The sequence below is a fragment of the Fundulus heteroclitus genome, chromosome 7 (genome assembly GCF_011125445.2).
Source record: "Fundulus heteroclitus isolate FHET01 chromosome 7, MU-UCD_Fhet_4.1, whole genome shotgun sequence".
Classification (NCBI taxonomy): domain Eukaryota; kingdom Metazoa; phylum Chordata; class Actinopteri; order Cyprinodontiformes; family Fundulidae; genus Fundulus; species Fundulus heteroclitus.
Genome location: NC_046367.1, coordinates 25,074,098 through 25,094,546, shown reverse-complemented (window position 1 = coordinate 25,094,546; position 20,449 = coordinate 25,074,098). Strand labels below are relative to the sequence as shown.

General features: G+C 40.5%; 2 protein-coding genes across 2 annotated transcripts; both read right to left on the bottom strand.

Moving 5' to 3' along the window:
* Positions 1 to 2,364: 2,364 nt before the first annotated feature.
* klhl23 (kelch-like family member 23) lies at positions 2,365 to 6,951 on the bottom strand. Its single transcript, XM_012873215.3, has 4 exons — positions 6,217 to 6,951; positions 4,889 to 6,115; positions 3,059 to 3,211; positions 2,365 to 2,975 (listed from the first exon to the last, which is right to left on the bottom strand). Exons 2-4 carry the CDS (start codon positions 6,108 to 6,110, stop codon positions 2,662 to 2,664), a joined length of 1,689 nt encoding a protein of 562 aa, XP_012728669.2. The 5' UTR covers positions 6,111 to 6,115; positions 6,217 to 6,951; the 3' UTR covers positions 2,365 to 2,661.
* Positions 6,952 to 8,175: 1,224 nt separating this feature from the next.
* On the bottom strand, positions 8,176 to 17,419 carry phgdh (phosphoglycerate dehydrogenase). Its single transcript, XM_012873223.3, has 12 exons — positions 17,112 to 17,419; positions 15,642 to 15,793; positions 15,494 to 15,559; positions 15,358 to 15,412; positions 14,047 to 14,145; positions 13,822 to 13,954; positions 13,590 to 13,738; positions 12,568 to 12,720; positions 11,750 to 11,888; positions 10,490 to 10,617; positions 10,187 to 10,409; positions 8,176 to 8,521 (listed from the first exon to the last, which is right to left on the bottom strand). Exons 1-12 carry the CDS (start codon positions 17,247 to 17,249, stop codon positions 8,367 to 8,369), a joined length of 1,590 nt encoding a protein of 529 aa, XP_012728677.2. The 5' UTR covers positions 17,250 to 17,419; the 3' UTR covers positions 8,176 to 8,366.
* Positions 17,420 to 20,449: the final 3,030 nt, after the last annotated feature.

Here is a 20,449-nt window from a genome sequence, read left to right as displayed (position 1 = left end):
TGGCTTCTGCTTTGTTATAACACCACTGACAGCTGACTGGGGAATATTTAGGAGTGCAGAAATTTCCACGACTGGACTTGCTGCACATGTGACATCCAGTCACAGAACCAGGCTGAGTTCTCTGAGCTCCTGAGAGCGACCCATTCTTTCACAGCTGTTTGTAGAAACTATCTGCATGCTTAGGCTTAGGTGGGGGATTTTATACACCTGAGACCATGGGAGTTATTGGGACACCTGATTTTGATTATATGGAAGGGTGAGTGAATACTTTTGGCTAATAAATTGGTAATTACTTATTTAATAAGAGTAACTGAGTTCTTTCATGTTTACATGAAAAAAATAGTCTAACTTGGTATGTTTGTTGTTACACATCTAAGGTTTTCAAGACTATTTTATGGTGGACATTTGACACTTTTCACATTTTTAGCTACTTGTTACGTTTATGTATCATAATCTTAGTAGTCTCATTATTACATTTGTATCATAATATATAATCTGCATTATAGCTATTACAATCTATATTATGTCTGTTCAAATCTATATAAAGTATACATTAGTTTATTCTCATAGGGCTGTATTATTTCATTTTTCTAATTCATAATATTGATACTTGATATTGATTAATACTGATATTAAAAGACTAAACTTATACTTGTCACTAGAATCAAGAATTAGCCCATTGGCAATCTCACTTTTCAATTTTAATTATGAACTAGGTCAAGAAACAAAAATAAGCGTAGCATAAAACTACCAAGCATAAAACGCTTGATCACTGAGAAAGATGTTATTTTTGAGATACTATACTTTAATAAAATTTAAAGAAGACTCTTTATAGAAAGTTTTATTATATTTGAGAATTCCCCGTATTCCCTTTTAGAACAAGAAAAAGCTGCATGAAAATCATTTAAAATCTAAATCTCCCATGGGGCATGAACCCTTTTGAGCTTTGCCTTAGCTTCCAAATATAAATTCATTCAGAACAAGTTACATTTATTATTATTTGTGAGAAAATATTTTTAAAGATATATTTTGATCCGTTGTTGCACTGACTACGCAGAAAACACACAGCTCTACATCACCATGTTACCAGGTGACTATGAACCAATTGAAGAGCTTAGTAAATGCTTAGAAAAAATCAATGTATGGATGTGCCAAAATTTTCTTCAACTGAATAAAAACAAAAGTGAGGTAAAAAAAAATTGGGCCGATAGAGGAGAGATCAAAAGTTAGCACACAGCTCCAGTTGCTTCAGCTAGGAACCACTGATCAGGCCTGAAATCTGGGTGATGGACTCAGACCTGAACCTCCAAAAGCATCTAAAGACAAGTACAAGGTTGGCTTTCTATCCCCTGAAGAACATTTCCAGGATTAAAGGACTATCTGGAAAAACAAATCCATGCATTTATTTTTAGTCAAACTGATTACTGCAACAATGTTTTCACAGGTCTGCCTAAAAAGTGGATCAGACAGCTGCAGCTGATCCAGAACGCTGCTGCCCGCATCCTCACTAAGACTAAGAAAGTAGAGAACATGAACCCAAGTTCTAAAGTCCCTGCACTGGCTCCCTATATCTCAGAGAATAGACTTTAAAATACTTCTGTTAGTATATAAATCCCTAAATGGCTTAGCACCTAAATACATCACAGACTTGTTATCAGTGTATCAACCCTCCAGACCACTAAGGTCTTCTAGCCTCAGCCTTCTCTGCATACCTAGAACCAGAACCAAACACGGAGAAGCAGCATTTAGTTCCTATGCTCCACTTATCTGGAACAAACTTCCAGAAAACTGTAAAAGTGCTAAAAGCCTGAGTTCCTTTAAATCGAGATTAAAAACACATTTATTTAGGATTGCCTTTGACTGTTCTAGTTAAACTGTTTTACTGAAACATAATTAGTTTAAGTTTGTAGTCCAGCTGTTTTTAAAATCATTAATATTTGCTTTTAGTTTACATTTTCCCATGTTTTATTTTGTTTCAATTTTTTCTACATTTTATTCCTACTTGCTTTTATTGCTTTATTTTACTATATTTTAATCATGTAAAGCACTTTGTGTTGTCTCTGTACTGAAATGTGCTATATAAATAAATTTGCCTTATGATAGTTGGGATTGAGAAGATGGTGGGGAGATTAGTTCATTATTTATTTTCCCTCTTTTATTAATTTTCCATTTATTGATAAATATTGTTAAATACACTATATTGTAAGGAGCAAACTGATCCAAAATATAGCAATCAACGTACAACAAAGGGAAACGAAATAGACATAAATGCCGGTGTCCGTCTGCGTGAGGAGGGTGTTGTGTAGAAGAGAAACGTACTGAAGGTTTACAGGAAATCCTCCGTTCAAAGAGAAATGACCAGTCCAAGAGAGTGAATTAATTTATTCAGTTAGGTTACAGTGTATAAGTGCAGCTCTGCAATTAAAAATGCATTTTTTGCTAAAATTTTTAATACCAATTAAAAACTTGTTAAACTCTTTTAGAGGTCTGAATAACACAACTACGGTGCTCATCAAGAGACCCCTGAGGTTTTCTTCATCAGTTTGGCAAATGTACTCAGAGCAGCCTGACGGATCCGCTTGTCATCCACACGCCTCTGTGCACTCGTGTGAACGCCTTTCAATCCATTTCCTAAAAGATAACACCGTGATGCGGTAAAGATCAGTGGACGCTGTGGACACAAACACATCCATGTGACCTGGCGGGGCTGGGAAGAGTGCCCACTATCTCCCACGAGTCCAGCTGGGGGTCATATTTCTCAATGCTCTGTAGATAAGTCCCCTTGGAGTAGGAGTAGCCCCCTGTTACGTAGATACACCCATTTATCACCACGGCCCCGCACTCCATCCTCCTCTCCTTCATCACCGATACGGGCCGCCACTCGTCGCTCTCTGTGTCGTAGCAGTCCGCCACGGTCGTCTGTCCGCCGACCAAATACAGCTTGTTGTTGAGAGACACGGAGCAGAGGCCGTACTCTGGAAACCCAAGTTCGAAACACAGGCGGTCAGCGCTGAACAAATCAACGTTCCTTCTCTGCCCCCCTTTCCATTGCTCTCACCTGGATGCGGACTTATGGTCGCGATGCTCCACTCGTTGACGTCCGGCCTGAACACCTGGACTTTCTCATAGGTGCAGCTTCCTCTGTATCCGTAGTGGCCACCGGTCACGTAGATTTTCTCCCCCATCACGCATGCAGTGGCATTTCCTACACCTTGAAAAGCAAACAGGACCAGCAGAGGCTCATGTCTATCTCTTAAAAAAAAAAAAAAAAAAAGCTGATGACCTAAGCTTGTGTCTATTGATTTTTCTCCCTGGATCAGTTTTTTGTTTTTTTCCCCTCTAAAGGATTCTGAGGTAAACATGAGGCGCTGTGAGCATTAAATGTCCAGCTGTTACACTGCCCTGCAAAAGTATACACCCCTTGAACCTGTTGCCGTTTTTTCACGTTAAAGCCACAAATATTAATGTATTTTTATGGGGATTTCATACAACTGACCAACATAGAGCATCATATAATTGTGGAGCAGAACATGAATGGCACTTTATAAACTGGAAAGATGAGGTTTGTATTTATCGTCCTTTATCCTTTATGATATTCCTAAATCCATTCTGGTGCAAACTACTGCTTCAAGATCGCTCTCAAATTGGATAATAGAGTCCACCTGAGTGTAATTTAATGTCAGCATAAGTGGAGCTGCTCTGTGGAGGATGTGGAGGAAGTTTGTTAGAGACCTAGACCAAAGAATGTACCATAAAAATCAGGGATAAAGTTAAAAAAGAAGTTTAAACCGGAGTTAGGTGGGGAAAAAAAACTATATCCAAAGCTTTCTGTGGTCCTAAAATGTATGAGAAAATGGCACCAGAGGCATTATAAGGGGGGAGGGGAGATTATAAGAATAAATTCATAATTTTTTTTTTTAAATATAAAAAATTTCAGAAAATTTGCAGCCTTCTTCCTGTGTTAAAACGAGGAAGCTTGAGCATCTTGTAAAGGTATACTTTGGTACTTTTTGTGTCACAAACAAAGACATACAAAATCTTTTTAGCACATCAGCATCAAATCATCTTGCGACTCCCAAGACGTGTCAGGGGACCCCCACTTTGTGAGCTCCTGACCTAAACTGAAAACCTGGACAAGTTAAGCATTAAATGTCCAGTTTACAGTTTGTCAAAAAAAAAAAAAAACAACAACAAAAAACAACATGGCGGACGTGTGGCTGAAGGTGGGGTCACCAGCAGGAAGACCGTCCACAAACAAATGGTAACTGCGCTAGAAGGGTCTAGTCAAAGTCCAGATCAAATTACAACAGAGAAAAAATTAGATGCTTGTTTTTCCAGTATCTACATGTGCACAGCTGCCAGTGACACGCATGCCCCCGAAATACTTACAGCTGTAACTGGATCAAAAAGTTGTCCCACAAGATATTGACGAAGAGCGACTTGGGAACTTCTGAAAACAGTGTGTGCTTTTCCTTCCACGTCATGCACATTATAAACTAATGTGTGTTGGTAAGTCACCTAAAATCCCAATAGAAAACGTTCAAGTAGTTTTTTTTCTTTTACATAATGTGACAGAATGTGAAAAAGGTCTGGGGGTGTGTGTTTTGGAAGGCACAACATGTTGTCTTTCTTTCACCTTAGTGACCCTTTTTGCATTTAGGGTTAGGTACCAAAGACTTTCAGGTACCCTTGCTGTTTATAAAGTCCAGACCTCACCTGATGCGGTCATATTTGTTAGTCTTTGTCCAACATCTATTTGCAAGATCAGCAGTAAAGCTTTTTTGTTCTTTAATGGACACGAATGGTAAGTAATCCAAATTGCCTCCAAAGCATTTCAGTATTTTCCCCCCTCTCATCCACCCACACTATGTGATATAAATTGCTGTACCTTGGATCATTTTGGCCACGGGAAACCATCTCTTTTTCAAAGGATCATAATATTCAGTCTCTTGCTCCGGCGCTCCTCCCCTGTAGCCTCCGATGGTGTAAACGCAGCCGTGTAGAGCCACTGAGCAGTGGTAGTACCTGGCATTAATCATGGGGCAGCCCTCTGTCCATTCGTCGTAGTCGCAGTTATAAATTGAAACGGTGTCCAGGGCCTCCACGGTGTTGGTCCTGTAGCCCCCGGTCACGTAGATGTTTGCGCCCAGCAGACAGACGCTGTAGCTCTCTCGTCCGGGGTCGGGCATGTCTTTCCCCTGCACCCAGGTGTTGCTGACAGGATCCCAGATGTGCACCTCGCACAGAGGGTGCCAGTAGTACCCTCCGATGACGTACATGCTGGGCGAGATCTTGCCGCCCGCGGGGATCTCCTTGCCGTTTGACCTCAACGCCTGAACGATCGTGGATTTTAACTTCCCGTCGTTTTTCGCCAGGTACCGCCTGTGCGCCTCCAACGACGCGCCGAGGTAAGCGTGGTCCAGAGCCAGGTGGACGGAGCGCAGCAGGTCCGACACGCGGTGCACGCGGCCGTCCAGGTCGTGGGACACCCACCTGACCACGCCGTCTATCAGCGCGTCGTCGCCCTGCGCGGTGCGGCTCTGAGCGGCGAGGACGGACCGGACCCTGTCGTGGCCCGACTCCAGGAACTCCTCCTGCTCCGTGAGCTCCGCGAACCGGCTCAGCATCACCCGGCGCGCCTCCCTCTCCAGCGCGGCGCACTGGTGCAGCTCGGCGAAGTCGTGCATGCCCAGGCAGTTGTCCACGTCCAGGAGGCGGACGAGGAAGTCCTCGCAGGCCCGCTTGACGCCGCCGAACTGCAGCAGGTCGGCGGCCTCCAGCAGGCTCTGCGCGTTGCCCTCGGTGACGCGCACCCGGGCCGTGTAGACGTAGTCCAGCAGGGCGCCCAGGACGGCGCAGTCCACGCCGCTCAGCTTGACGACGCGGTCGGACCTCTCCCTCATGTCCGCCGTGAACATGACTCTGAAATAGGAGCTGCGGGCCGCCAGCAGGGCTCGGTGGCAGTGGAACACCTGACCGGAGTCGCCACACTGCAGGGTCACGTCGGTGAACAGGCCGCGGACGTAGAAACGCCTGAGAGCCTCCAGCAGCTCTGCGGGATGCTCCCCGTCGCAGAAGTCATACGTGTAGATCTCGTTTTTGTGCGACATTATATCTATGGGGAGGAATAAAATAAATAAACAAATAAGAAAATGTTAAATATGGCAAGCAACTTGATGCAATATATTTATATTCTTATGTATTTAGTGGGCGTACCTTATCCGTTTCCATGGATTGTTTGTTCCGCGCCGACGCTTCTCAAGGCGCTCCTCTCCGAAACACATGAACCTCAATTTAGCTCAGGACTGTCGCAGGCAGCTCGGTCCTATTTTGGTATTTGTGTGCAGCAGCAGCAGCAGCAGCAGAAGAAGCGGCAGCAGCGGCAGCAGGAGCCAAACCCCCCTCCCTGCTACCCTCCCCCTTTCTGCGCTCTAGTGTCCGCGGGTCCTTGACAAAGCCAGCCAGGCTCTCCGAGGAATCACCCCGCACCGTTATTTTTCCTCCCAGAGCCTAAATATAAACCCCGGCCGGCCCACGGTCTCGTGACGCGCTCTCACGGACGGCGCATTAACAGCACGCGAGGATCCACGCACGGAATACTAATCAGACACGAAACCAGCAGCTCGCGCTGCTCGGCCCATTCATTATTTACCCCCGCGACCAAGTCTCTTCCCGTGGCCATGGTGACGTGAACGTGGTATTCCAGGGTGACGGAGGCTTTAACCTAATCCTGACGTGGATTAACGGGACAATAATGCTCTGTGTTCCCTGCAGGGGGGGATTTCACACAAGTTTAGACACAAATATTGATATATCCTTTGAACCTTACTAAATTATGCTCCATAATGATTTACAGCAAGCGTTGTAAGCTCAAAATTAAAGTGGTTTGTCATGTGGGAAAATGTTGTTTTATCTCTGAGAAATGCCTTGCTGCCAAAAGATTGGATTGAGGAATTTTCAGCTATAAATTAAACTTTTTAACTATAGATATTCAGCAATTTTCATTTTAATCTTAAGTAGCCAGTTTGAGAAAGCTATCTTTAATTATTATTATTATTATTATTATTATTATTATTATTATTATTATTATTATTATTATTATTATTATTATATAAAATAATAATAATAATAATAATAATAATAATAATAATAAAAACTGGTACAGAAATGCTCTGTCTAAAATTAAACTTTTTGTCCTGATGTGCAATAAACATATTTTGAAACAGATGATTTTTGAATTATTTATGACTTGGTGTATTGGACAAGAACTTTTAATTCCTTGCATTTTTACCTTTTGGATTAACAGCTTTGCACTAATGTGCGGCAGTCTGACTAAAGCCAAATGGAGAACTTCTCTTTGGGTGATGCACTTGTTGAACTCTGCCATTTTAATAATTAACACAAGATGGAACACCTAAACAGGCCATGTGGAAAGGCAGTTACACGGCCCAGCGCTCCACGAACCTGTGAAATATTCAACTAGAGATTGGTTTTATAGACTGAGGGATATTTAATTCAACTAGGGGTAATATTGATGTTTTACATCAATATTACCCATACATAATATCAATATAGTCTTACATAACAAGTCTTACATAATATAATAACAAGTCTTACATAATATCAATATAGTCCTGACTTGAGTCTGATAGTATAGGGAGCTAAATATTATGGCAAACTGAAAGATTTGGAGGTCATCAAAGTCTTATTGAGACATCCCTGTCTAATTAGAAAACAAACATCTTGGTTTAATGACAATGATTTTAAACCTGTTTTAATACCTAAATAAAATTTCACTGTTTTCTCTAATTTTCCTAAATGCCTAAATTTGTTATTGCTAGTTTAATTTTGTTTAATTTTATTCTCACCTGTCTTCCGTTCCAGCCACAGATTAGATCAGGCATAAAATAAATAAATTACAAGTTAAAGACCAAATCTTGTCTAGAGTAAGGAAGCTATTTAATTTCTAAGCTTTTAATTTTACAGACCTTAAGACATATACGTCTTGTGCAACAGAACAGTGAAGTTAACACAGATTTGCTTTCTGTGCTGTCCCACTGACCATTCAGTTGTGAAGCTTTTGCTTGGTAGGCCACCTTTGCGACATCGTCCATTTTAAATTTAATTGCCGTCAAAATCTCTAGTATTTAAATGAGGAAAACCTCAAAGCCAACAGTACATGCCAGTCATTTTATTTAGTTTGTACTTCAACAAATTCAACAAGCACCTAAACACTGGAATGTTATAAAAAATAATTTTGCACCTTAACATGTGCAGCTACTGAACAAGTTGTTAGCTGTAAACACAAACATAAAGATGATTTCTATGAAACCAGGGGTTAAACTGTTATTCTGGGACTGTTTTGTTTAAATACTGAGCTGTGCTGCGTCCTGAACCAAAGGCTTCAAGACGCTGAGATCTGGCAGCAGGGACGACACCCCCACACAATACCACACGTCCCCAGTGTGGTCCACAGGAGCGCTGAAGGACTCGATCTGCACTCCCTCTGAGGCCAACACTCCTAAACAGAGAACAATTGGAAAGAAAATGTGGGTGTGAATTTAGGGAACAAAGAAAAATGTCTGAACACTGCAATTTAGAAAATCATAACTGTAATATTCAATCCTACTTAAGTCTTTGAGAATGGGTATATATAAAAGATTAGAGGGAGAGAAAACACAGTTTGGACTTTCATGCTGATTTTGACAATACGTTAATCCCAAAAACTCGCCTTCTCTTGGAGTCAAGCTTAATTTAGAGGCACACCTTGTCATACAGATGTTCTAGACAACACTTAAATTGATTATTACCCATAAAAGAAGAGTTGAGATGAGTTAAGTAGAGAGTTGTCTGAAATTAAATTTCTTGAAGCCAGTTTCATTCATGTATATCGTGAATGATGCACCAACTCGCTTACTCAGCAACTATGTGGATTTCACACTTTTCAAAGCCACATTGGGTTCGTTTGTATGAACCAAAACACCATCCCATTACCCGCAAATATCCAAATGTTGATGAATTAGAGGGCTTTATGACCTTAAATAAGAGATGATGATCAAAAAGCCTCTGGTGAAACTAATGTTATGCAATGCAACGTTTCAGTTCAAGGTGTAAATACATTTAATGGTTTTAACTACAAACAGAAATAGTGGAAACATTTAAAAAGGTTTATAGTAATGGGGTCCCGATATCAATACTGGTATCGAGCCCGATACCAAGTACTCAGCCCATACTATGAACCCATACCAATGTAGTGCTTGATTTTTCTTCTGTGCTGGGCTGCAACTCAAAGTCTAGATGCCTCTCTATACCAGGTAGTGGTGCTATACACTAAGAGGTTGTTTTCTGACCCTCCAACAGAAAAAAGAAGAAAAGAGAAGATAACTGAAGCTCTAACCGAATTCATCGCCCTTGATGATCAATCATTTTCAGTGGTCAATGATATCGTTAACTTATGTGAGATGTATAAGTACCAATTTATCAAGTACTCAGTGTCGGTACTTGGAATCAGCAAGTATCTAAACTCAAGTACTCATACTTGTACTTGGTCTGGAAAAAACTGGTATTGGGAAACCCCTAGTTTAAAGACATTTTTAAAAGCCCTATATATTAGTTATATGCAACTCTATGAAAAGGTCCATAATGATAAAACAAAAGAGAAACTGAGCTTCTCCTCATGTATGACAATTATGATTTGATCGTTGATTGCACTCTCTGCATTGACTATTGCAACTGACTTATTCTGCATATTTTCTCTTTTAATATGAGCAGTTTTGTATTATGTAACTTAAAGTTATAGTACATACATACTGCACAATATTCTGGCATAGCTGCTAATCCAAATCAAAACACCCATAGCTACTGTCAACATTTTTGAAAAAGCAAACAAAATTCAAAGAAGTGGTTGAAACATTATCAAAAAAAAAAAAAAAAAAAAAAAAGCTTAAAATGAGTCCTACAGACAATGCGTTAACAAAAAGACAGTGACTGGTGGTAAAAATCTTTTGGTTACATTTAAACTGATTTTAGACCGTTTTTGCTTTTTAACCATGGAGATTTCTGCTTAATCTTGACTGCAAATGTAATAACTAGAGTACATATCTAATGCATGTAACCATGTCAGTTTTAAAGTGCAGCATCTTCTGCTCCACCGGGTGGATTTGGACCCATCTGTCTGTTTTCTTACCAGCCACAGAGGACAGCAGCTGAGGGTCGGCAGAGGCCCGCAGGAACAGCAGATTTCCAGTGAGAGACACAGGCTGCCTGAAGACGCTGTCGCTCAGCTCCAGCAGGACAGGGACGCCTCCTTGAACCGAGCCGCTCGCTTGATAGCTGCCGTCGTCTGCTTTAACCTCCACCTTACACACACCTGCAGCTGCCGCCTCAGAGACACAGTGGCTCTGATTCACCTGAAAATGCAGATTAAATCAATTAAAAAGGATTTAAGGAGCTGCCACGTGGGATTTCTGATTACAGGTCAGCTTCGTACCGCGATTCCACGCTCCTTGGCGAGGCTCAGCACGTTGATGAGATTGGCGCGACATCCCGATCCATGATTCAGAAGTCCCACGAGTACAGCTGAGGTCAAATAACCCCCGCAAGATTTCATGCAGTCCCCTGGTGTGCGGATAACAGTTCATACTGTGAGAAATTGAAAGCAGGGAAGGCTTTTCATAGCAGACATGTTTATTTTATAAAAACAAAAACAGAAAAGGAAACTCAACACAGAACACGTGTGCATGTTTTCAATAATTTGTGTCATGGCAACTACAGCAGGTTCTGATCAAAGGCAACCAGATGCAGTTTTTATGAACACAGTTTGAGTTCAGGAGGTGCTATTTTTTATCCTTCTTGGAGAAAAAAAATCTGCCAATTAGGGCTGGACAATTAATCGCATTTGCAATATAATTGCAATTCTAATAGACAGCATTCCCAAATGGCAGACGTCTGCATATTTTGGTTATGTAACAATTAATGGATAACACGTCCTTTAGGTGTTGGTAAAATGTTTAAAGTGGGTTTGCCTCCACATGGAAGGGAAGAGAGTTGCAGCAGTGAGATAATCTAATTATATTACTTGTTTTAGAGTTTATATAATCATAGCTTCTTACCAGAAACCTTTAGGAATCTCATCATGGAATTAAGTAGCAATCAAACTGTTTAATATCTAGACCTGTTTTTTGGTTGCACTATATGCTCAACGGGGATTGACATCCAACTCAACAAGCTATTCTCTTGAATAATATTCTGATTAATAAAAACTGTTAAATTTCTTGTTTTAAACAGTCATTGTTCACAAACAACTTTATCTACAGGCCATTTTTGTTGCTTGTGGTTAAAGCAGAGAAAAGTCAAAACCGCAATCGCAATTATGGTTGAAATATATCGCAATTTAGATTTTTGGCTAAACCGTACAGCCCTACTGCCAATTCAGGCCGTTTATTTGCATGACTTGGACTCCTCCTACACGGGCCTCCATGTGTTTAATAAAAGCAGCTTCCAAACTCCAGGTTGCTCAAATGCAAGCCTCCAGAATTGATAAAGACTCCTGGGTGGTCATCAAAATGTAAAACTAAGCAAAAGTCTGGTTGTCTTCGATTTAACCCTGTTATAGCTCAAATACAGTCATGTTCCATTATTAAACCACCAGAGGGAGCTAAAGGAAACCCTGCAGCAGTTTTACACTTTTAGGAAATAGCCCTCTTTTTAAGATCATTGTAAAACAGGTTAGACCAGTCGGTAATTTGACCTTGAGTGGTGATGTGAGCATGCCTGAACGGTTTCTTAGAAGCACTGCAGGACTGAAGCACTGCTCCAACAGCTTCGCCGAGTTTAATCAGCTGCTGGGACTCCTGGGAGAACGTGCCGGCTAGAACCTGAGCGTTTACCTGCACGGAAAGCACACAGACACAGTCAAAGTGTTACAAATGGCTCTTCATAGAAAACAAATGCTTTATTTTAAAGGTGCGTGTATTGATATAGTTGTCATACAGGATCAGTATAGTTAGATTTATCTTAAATTCAGGTAGATGCCCAGCAGGTTGTTTACAGGTAACATCAGGGTTTCAGTGTGGAAAGCTAGAAATATGCCAATAGACAATGTGCTGCAAAATGTTTCATTTCTGGGGCTCATCAATGTATTAGGACAGAAACTGGCACCTGCCAAACAGAACAACACTAGACTAAAGGCTATAATGCATTACAAAAGAATTCACACCCCTTAAACTTTCACATTTGATCACTTTACAACCCTTAATGTTCCCCCAACAAACCTATGGAGTCCTCACAGCCCAGCTGTCTTTATAATGAGATTAAATTACACGCAGATCTGTTCACCAATCAGGTCACTGGTTACATTGGATTTTATTTGGAGGTATCGGTACAGTTATAAGTAATATGTAAATAACGCATCATTTTTTTAAACAAAAAAAGCCCTTTGTATTGGTCTATTACAAAAACAAAATCCCCAAAAATTGCAGCTAAGTCGAAAATTATTCATACACTTGCAAGATCTTAAGACAAATTTAAAAAAAATAAAACGATCTTGGGGATTCGAGGGGCACTTACTGCTCCGACTAGGTTCTTGCTGTTCACCATGTCCACAATCTGCAGGGCGATATCCTCCCCGCAGCGAGCCTGAGCCTCCTTCGTGCTGGCTCCAAGGTGAGGGCAGCTGATGACATTAGGATGGTCGATCAGAGAACGGTTCTTGGGCGGCTCCTGCAGCCAAAAACACAACCAGAAATTATCATTAAGGACTGGATCAAAGATTTCTAAATTACAGCTTTTTAAACTTTCATCTTTCAAATACTGAGCAACTTCACCTTAATATGTTAAGCCTTCTTTGTACCCTGACATGCTTTCATAGAAAATACAATTTCCCCCTAAAAAGCTTCCTCAACCGCCAGTGACATTTTAAAAAAAAATCTCACTGGCGCTGAAAACAGCAACTATCACAGCTTCCACACTGAAGAGTGTTATTGTTCACACAATCAGTTAGCACTTAGGTTCACTGACTGAAAAAGTCTGGGCAATACGGACAAAATAAATTATTACAATTCTATGCCTACGATTATCACAATATTTAAAATTTAAAGTCTAGTTTATAAAATAGTATTTTATTTTCAAAGATGTTAAACTAAACACTGAATTACCTCAAGAATTGCAAGAGTTTAGGGATTAATAATGACTTTCTCAGCTAGCGATGCGTTGATATACAAACCCCATTTGCAGTAATGTTTCAAAGTGCAGCCAGAAAATAAAGCTAATCAATTTCACATTACAGTTTGCAATCTCTTCTGCATCTTAATAGTTAGCGGCCACAATGCCTGTTTATTGAATTTTAAAACCTGTCTGTATCGCCATCATTGATATTTTTGGTTTCTTGATAAATGATTGAAAAAGTTTTACTTCCCAGCATTAGTTTCTGACCCGCCAGGCACCGCTCTGGGATAGTTAGAGCAGAAAAATGGACAAAATCCAGTCCCAAGTCAATTTCTCTGTAAATCTCCACCAAAAAACAAAATTGTTTTTGAAACTATGGGGCAACTTTGTAGATTACTGAGAGTAATAAGTGGACGCGGACTTACCTCGACAAAGACATCGAGTCCAGCTCCGCCACACTGTCCAGACTCCAAAGCTCTGACGAGAGCCTCTTCGTCGATGATGCCCCCCCTCGCACAGTTCACAACCTTCACTCCTTTCTTGCACTTCGCAAAGGTTTCATCATTGAGCAGACCTTAAAAATGAACAAAAGACATAAAGACCGGCGTGCGTGCTGATGTTGCCTCCCCCCCATCCTGCGAGGACAGTGAAGCTCACCGACTGTGGAGGGCATCAGTGGAGTGTGGACAGTGATGTAGTCACACTGCGGCCAGAGCTGCTCCAGAGACATCTGCTCCACCCCCCAGCTCGCCGACACCTCAGGCGGAGTGATCGGATCATAGCCGATCGTCTGGCGGGAGGAAAAGGAGTAGTCTTGTAACATTTGTTTAGGTGTTATAATCCCACAAGTCCCGTCATGTTCCGACTCTCACAGTGACTCACCCTCATGCCAAAAGCTTGCATTCGTGTGGCAACCTCCTTTCCTATCCGGCCAAGCCCGACAATCCCGAGCACTTTGCCATACAGCTCTGCACCCATGAACTGCAAAAAGTGAAAACAAAGTCCCCCACAACTGAATATAAAACTGATTTCTACTGTTCTCCAGTTTTGCATTGTATTACATTGAAATGACTGTCGTCATTTCAGCTTTTAACTTTTTGCTCTCTCTCTTTTTCTTCATAGTAGGTACACCTGGTCTGGCGTTCTGTTAACTGTGACATCATCCAAGGAAGACAGATCACCCGCTATTACCATCTAATGTAGAACAGATTACTAGATCAATATGTGCTTCTGTGCTTTTTTGTCTCTCTTGTTGTGTCTCTGCTCTGTCTTCTGTAACCCCAGTCGGTCGAGGCAGATGGCCGTTCATACTGAGCCCGGTTCTGCCGGAGGTTTTTCCTTCCCGTTAATGGGGAGTTTTTCTTCCCACTGTCGCTTCATGCTTGCTCAGTATGAGGGATTGCAGCAAAGCCATGTACAATGCAGACGACTCTCCCTGTGGCTCTACGCTTCCCCAGGAGTGAATGCTGCTTGTCAGGACTTTGATGCAATCAACTGGTTTCCTTATATAGGACATTTTTGATCAATCTGTATAATCTGACCCAATCTGTATAATATGATTGATCTTGACTTTGTAAAGTGCCTTGAGATGACATGTTTCATGATTTGGCGCTATATAAATAAAATTGAATTGAATTGAATATGAGCCGAGCACATGCCCGTATTAAGACAATGTGGTGCCCCTGGGCACTATACCTCAAAGCCCCCCCCCCCCCCCCCACCCGTGCTGTTCTCCGGTCAAAAACATCAGACATAATCAAGGGGATTTCTGTAAGGTAATTTCCTATTTACTAACTTACACAACTACATGTAAGCAGTGAGCAATATTCAAATATGTCATTTTAAAATGTTGAAATCAAAAAAATCTTGATTTATTTATCATTTATTATTATTGTGACATCAGTGTTCACAAAACGAATAATGCATGGTCTTTCAACAATTTCAAGTAAATAATATAACAATTTATGAAAAATATATTTTTAAAGCATGTGTCATGTGGTGCCCCCCCCCCATGGTTGGCGCCCCTGGGCACTGGCCCACTGGCCCTTATGGATAATCCGGCCCTGGCCGAACAGAACCAACTGTCACGCTTGATTACTGACAAAGGGGGGGGAACAATGGAGCCAACCATGCGACTTGAACGGCCGTACGTGCCATATCCCATCTTCTCCCCGGACGGGAATCTCCGCTTACCTTTTTGCGATCCCAGTTGCCTTGTTTCATCGACATTGCAGCTTGAGGCACATTTCTAGAGACCATAGGAAGATATTAGTGGGACGAACGGCTATTAAGGCAACTATTGAGGAGACGTTCACAAAAAGCCTCTTGCCTTGAGAGGCTCATCAGCAGGGCACATGTCAGCTCGGCGGCACTGATCGTGTTACCACTCGGCGTACTGGAAACGACAAAAACACGCACGGTGGTGTAAAGCTGCGTTGCACAGCGCACACAATCTGGGCACGGCGCTACACACTTACTTCATGACGATAATGCCCTTTTGGGTGGCAGCATCGACGTCCACGTTGTCCACACCGGTCCCAGCTCTCCCAATGATTTTGAGATTATCAGCAGCATCTATAACGTCCGCTGTCACCTTGGTTGCAGATCTAACGACGAGGCCATCGTAGTCCTAAAGAGTCAAGCAAAGCAAAAGAGTTCCTCCTGAATTTATATCAGCATTCATATAAATGGGCTGAACCACGTCTGAACCAAGCACAGGGAATATTAGGCTAATACCCAAAAGAACTTCTATTATATCCACACTATTTACTGAGATTAATTTTAACTGTCGAATCTAAATGATCAAAACAGCTGAGTGAAAGTTAATGTGTTAAGTTTAAAGTTAAGTTTTACTTGGATTTTGTTTACAATTGTAATTGTGATTTTTTATTCAGTTTGTTTGATGAAATATGGACTTTGAGTAGGCTTATGCTCAGTTATCAAATTATTTGATTTTTGAAGTATAGGTATTTCAAAAAGCATTACCAGACTGCTTAATTGAAAGATTTGTGTTGTCTCATTTTCAGGTAAATCGAACCGTTTTATCAAACCAACACTGTAACAATAATCTCTGGCCATTTCATTTACAGACATGTCAAGCATGGAGAATGAATATTAGTTATTCTTTAGATGTTTGGTTTTATTATATCTACATGAATTCTTGATACTGCCATCGCAAAAAAAAATCTGCTTTTGAGTCAGTTGTGGAATCACTAACTAATGCAATTAAAATTAGAAAGAACTTCTTTAATCTCAAGGGAAAGTTGTAGGACAAATTAAAAAAAAGAAGAAGAAAGAATGAATATCAGTATAATTTACACCAAGCAAGTGGAGCACAAACGGTAGATGCAAACATGCTAATAGTAACACACTTATAATAAAAGGGTGACTTAACGGTGTCCACAGGTAATATTTGAACCAAGGGCCCAAAAGATTGTGTGTCCGGCCCTGAATCTGCAGCAGAACAATGCAGCGCACCCACATTTGAACGGAAAAGTTCACAAGTGGGCCATTTAATCCACTCCAAATGTTCTTTTAACACTTAACTTGGCTAAAATAACCATCCCAGTTCCTCTCGGTGGGGATCTGATAAGAAGTGCTTCCCTGCAGCATGTTGGAGCGTGGGATGGAAATTCAGGGATGAGTTGCATCAGCTTCACAACAGGCGGAACTACGCTAAAAAAAAAAAAACCCACTTTGCACAGCATGGAATAAAACAAACGTGCCTGAATCGGCGATGTATCTTAATTAATAATGACGACGACTGATCTCCGCTCTGTTTTTTTTTTCTTTGCTTTTTTTTTTTTGCAGTCTTTTCCCAAGCAAAGTGAAGCGCATATTTTCAGCTGATGCAACTTTCCCCCCAGCAGCAGACAAGCAGCAGGTTTACGCTTCTTCAATCACCGAGCCAGAGATAAACTAACAAACAATGCAATGACAAGACCAACCTTAATCTCTGCGATTAATTCCTCCTTTCTCATATTCTGCTTCTCGGTGACACGGATGCCGTGTTCCTCCAAGATCGCCCTGCAGCGAGGGTCAACACTTTCACTGATTAGCACAGTTCTGATGCAGATGGGAGCCATCTTTGTCAGGGAGGAGGTGAGGTGGGGGGGTTCTCTGCCTGCTGCTCGCCGGGTCGGAGGGTCCGCTGCTGGAGGTGCTGGTGAAATGATGGGACGCAGGAGTTCGCAATGGTTCTCGCTGATTTTTCACGCGAGCCTCTTTTTTCTGTAACCCGGTCCCGCCTCTCGCGCATCTCCTGTTATGACGTAACCACACGTGCACGCCGAAAACCAGTTCGGATAAACGGTTTGTAGATGGTAGCTGGCCACCCACCTGTTATAAGAGCTTTCAGGTTCATATACTGAACCTGGAATCTAAGTAATCAAGCTGCACCAAAACCAGAACGTAACGTTTTGATGAATACAACGTTCACAGATTGCAGTAAATGTGCAAACGCAAAACAGAAGGAGTTTGCAAAGTACAGTTATGCACACATGCAGCTACACATTTATTTTACATCTGCTCTCACTTTGAACCACAGGCACCAATAAGTCGTGAAAAAAATTATATTTTTTGTCTTAAGATCAGCAAATAGATTAAAATAGATTAAAATATCAAGTAATAACATCCCGAGTGAATAAAAACTAAGCCGTTTTAATTTTTATTATGGGAAAAAAGGTATGTGAAAAAGTAATTTGCTCCAAAATATAATAAGTGGTCAAGCTACACTTGGTACTGACAACTTCAAGCTTTTTTGAGAGTTATAGCTATATTTTTGCAGAACGTTTCTACTGTAATTCAGCCACCTTCGAGGATTTAGCACACAAACACCCGATTTAGGGTCTTGCCGAAGCATCTCAGTTGGGTTTAGGTTTGGACTTTGACTAGGCCACTCCGAAATCTTCATTTTGTTTTGCTGAGACATTCAGTGGTGGCCTTGCTTGTGTACATTGGATACATTTCCTGCTTCATAAATCAAGTTTACTTGCAGCTGTGGTCACAAACAGTGCTGAATGGATTGGAAATGTTTTTTAACCAGTGTAGACTAGAGGTGTAAATCCCCAGCTTTATCATGAAACAATGTTGTATTGATTTGTTTGGATGACATACAATATTTGCAAATACCATAAAGTCGGTTACGATATCACGTTAAATTCAATTCCCAAGTCTGCGATCGATATGATGTGAAGTCATTTGCCTATCTAACTTTATTATTTACATAGATATCAGCAAAAAAGTATGATTTGACAATTTTATTTCTATGTTCTTACAGGTTAAAAACAGTTTTTAACTCAAGAACAGCATTCTTTGAATTATATAATAATATTAATATCACAATAATAGTATCTTAAACTTACAATATGATCAATAATTTCATTTTGCATTGATATAATTGGATTGTCAAGCCTTTAATCGATATATTGATGTGAATCAATGTATTTTTACACCCCTTGTGCAGACTGAGTGTGATCTCTAAGTGGGAAAGTTCAGATTTCCTAGACAATTAGCAACATTCATGATAAACAGCAAACATTTCTCTATTAGTGAGTGTAGAAGGATATCACTGAATGCAGAAGTAAAATCAAACTAGATAATTCTGCTTCTGTCTTTCTTGTCCAGATGAATGACTAACTTTGTTCGACTTAGAGGATAATTTGTCCCACGTACAGCCGGTCCAAACTTCATAGATAAAATAAGATTTTTGATTTTGCAGAAGATTTGCACACCCAGAACAGAGCATGTGAAAACTCGCCAACCGTTAACGTCAAATAAACCAAATGAGACAGGATATTCTGACCGGTGCCAGACCAGGCCTGTCTAAAAGAAATATCCCCCTTTTTTTTTCTTCTTTTTTTTTTACATCTGCCCTAAATGATCGGTGAGTTAGGTCACAGGAGTCTTATTTCAACCCATGTTGTTCATCACCTGACTCATTAGGCAGCAAATGACAGCACTCTCATCCTTTCAGCTTTCTATTTACGCCATCTGTCTCTGTTTGAACTGCAAGTGGTCGCTCAGATAATGTCAGCCTGCTCGTATGAACCAATCCCTTGGTCAATAAACAGAAAAGAGCTGAAAGAAGACATTTATTGGTTAAGATTCTGGTTTACACTGCAATTATTTTTTCTCTAAGTTCTGTCATATGATTTATGACATTAAAGGTAATAAGATATGCATTTATGGTGGGCCTTAATACATTTAAATTGTTACATTGTGTCAATTAAAGCATTTGTGATAATGGTGCAATTCTACAAAAGTTGCAAGCAACAACAGGGGCAAAACAGAGAACGCATTAGCTCTACTTTACAACACGTTTGAATGTTTCGTGCAATCAAGCTAAAATATTCTGTACAGAATGTTACAGTAAAATCTCTCCACGGGTTATTTTAGATGACCGTTAACTTTAAGAGTTAATGGTCATCTAAAATCTAAAATCATGCACAATGGGCTTTAGATTTTTACACTCATAAAAGGTTTAAGAAATTGCTAACACTTTTACTTTTTCAAAAACAAGCTGTCTCCTGCAAAAAATAAAATAAAAATAAAAAGCAAATAAAGTTAGAACATTGATATAGCAATTTTTTTTTATCAAAGAAGATTGTGAAGTAGCACAACACTGTAACAATATCCAGGAGTTTGGACTTTGATTTTCTTATGGTTTGTATTTTGACCATTTGCTTCTGAGATTCCTAGTTCTTCCTAAGTTCTTCCCTTATGCTTATTTGTATTTTTGGTGGTTCTGTTTTTTTCCTGCTTATATTCTCTAGCTGTTGTTATTTTAGTTCATACATTTGTGAAGTCGTTTCTTTAGCTTCTTTGTATATATTTTTTGTACTATTTCTGTTTTCTTCTCTGCACAGGGGAAGGACCTTGCAGCCAAGAAGGTCGTGGGTTCAAATCCTTGGCCTAGAAATACAGTCTAGGGACTTTCTACATGAAGTTTGCATGTTCTCCCTGGGTATTCTGACTTCCTCCCACAGTCCAATGGCTAATTAGTCTCTTCATTAGTCTCCATGTCTTGTGATGGACTGCTGGAGACAGGCGACCATGGATACGCTGGATGGAAATAAGAAAGGTCATCCCAAGTTCTCATAACAGATGAAAGCTCATACAAAACTCAATTCAACTGACTTGAATTTTATATAATTGGAAACAAATCGGACCTATAAAGTGTCCTGATATGGCCTTTGTTGGGGTGTACAGTGATTAACCAGGTAGTCCAAAGCAAACTATTCACAAAAAAGTTAAATTATTTCCTCGACTATTTGTTTCAAAAGAA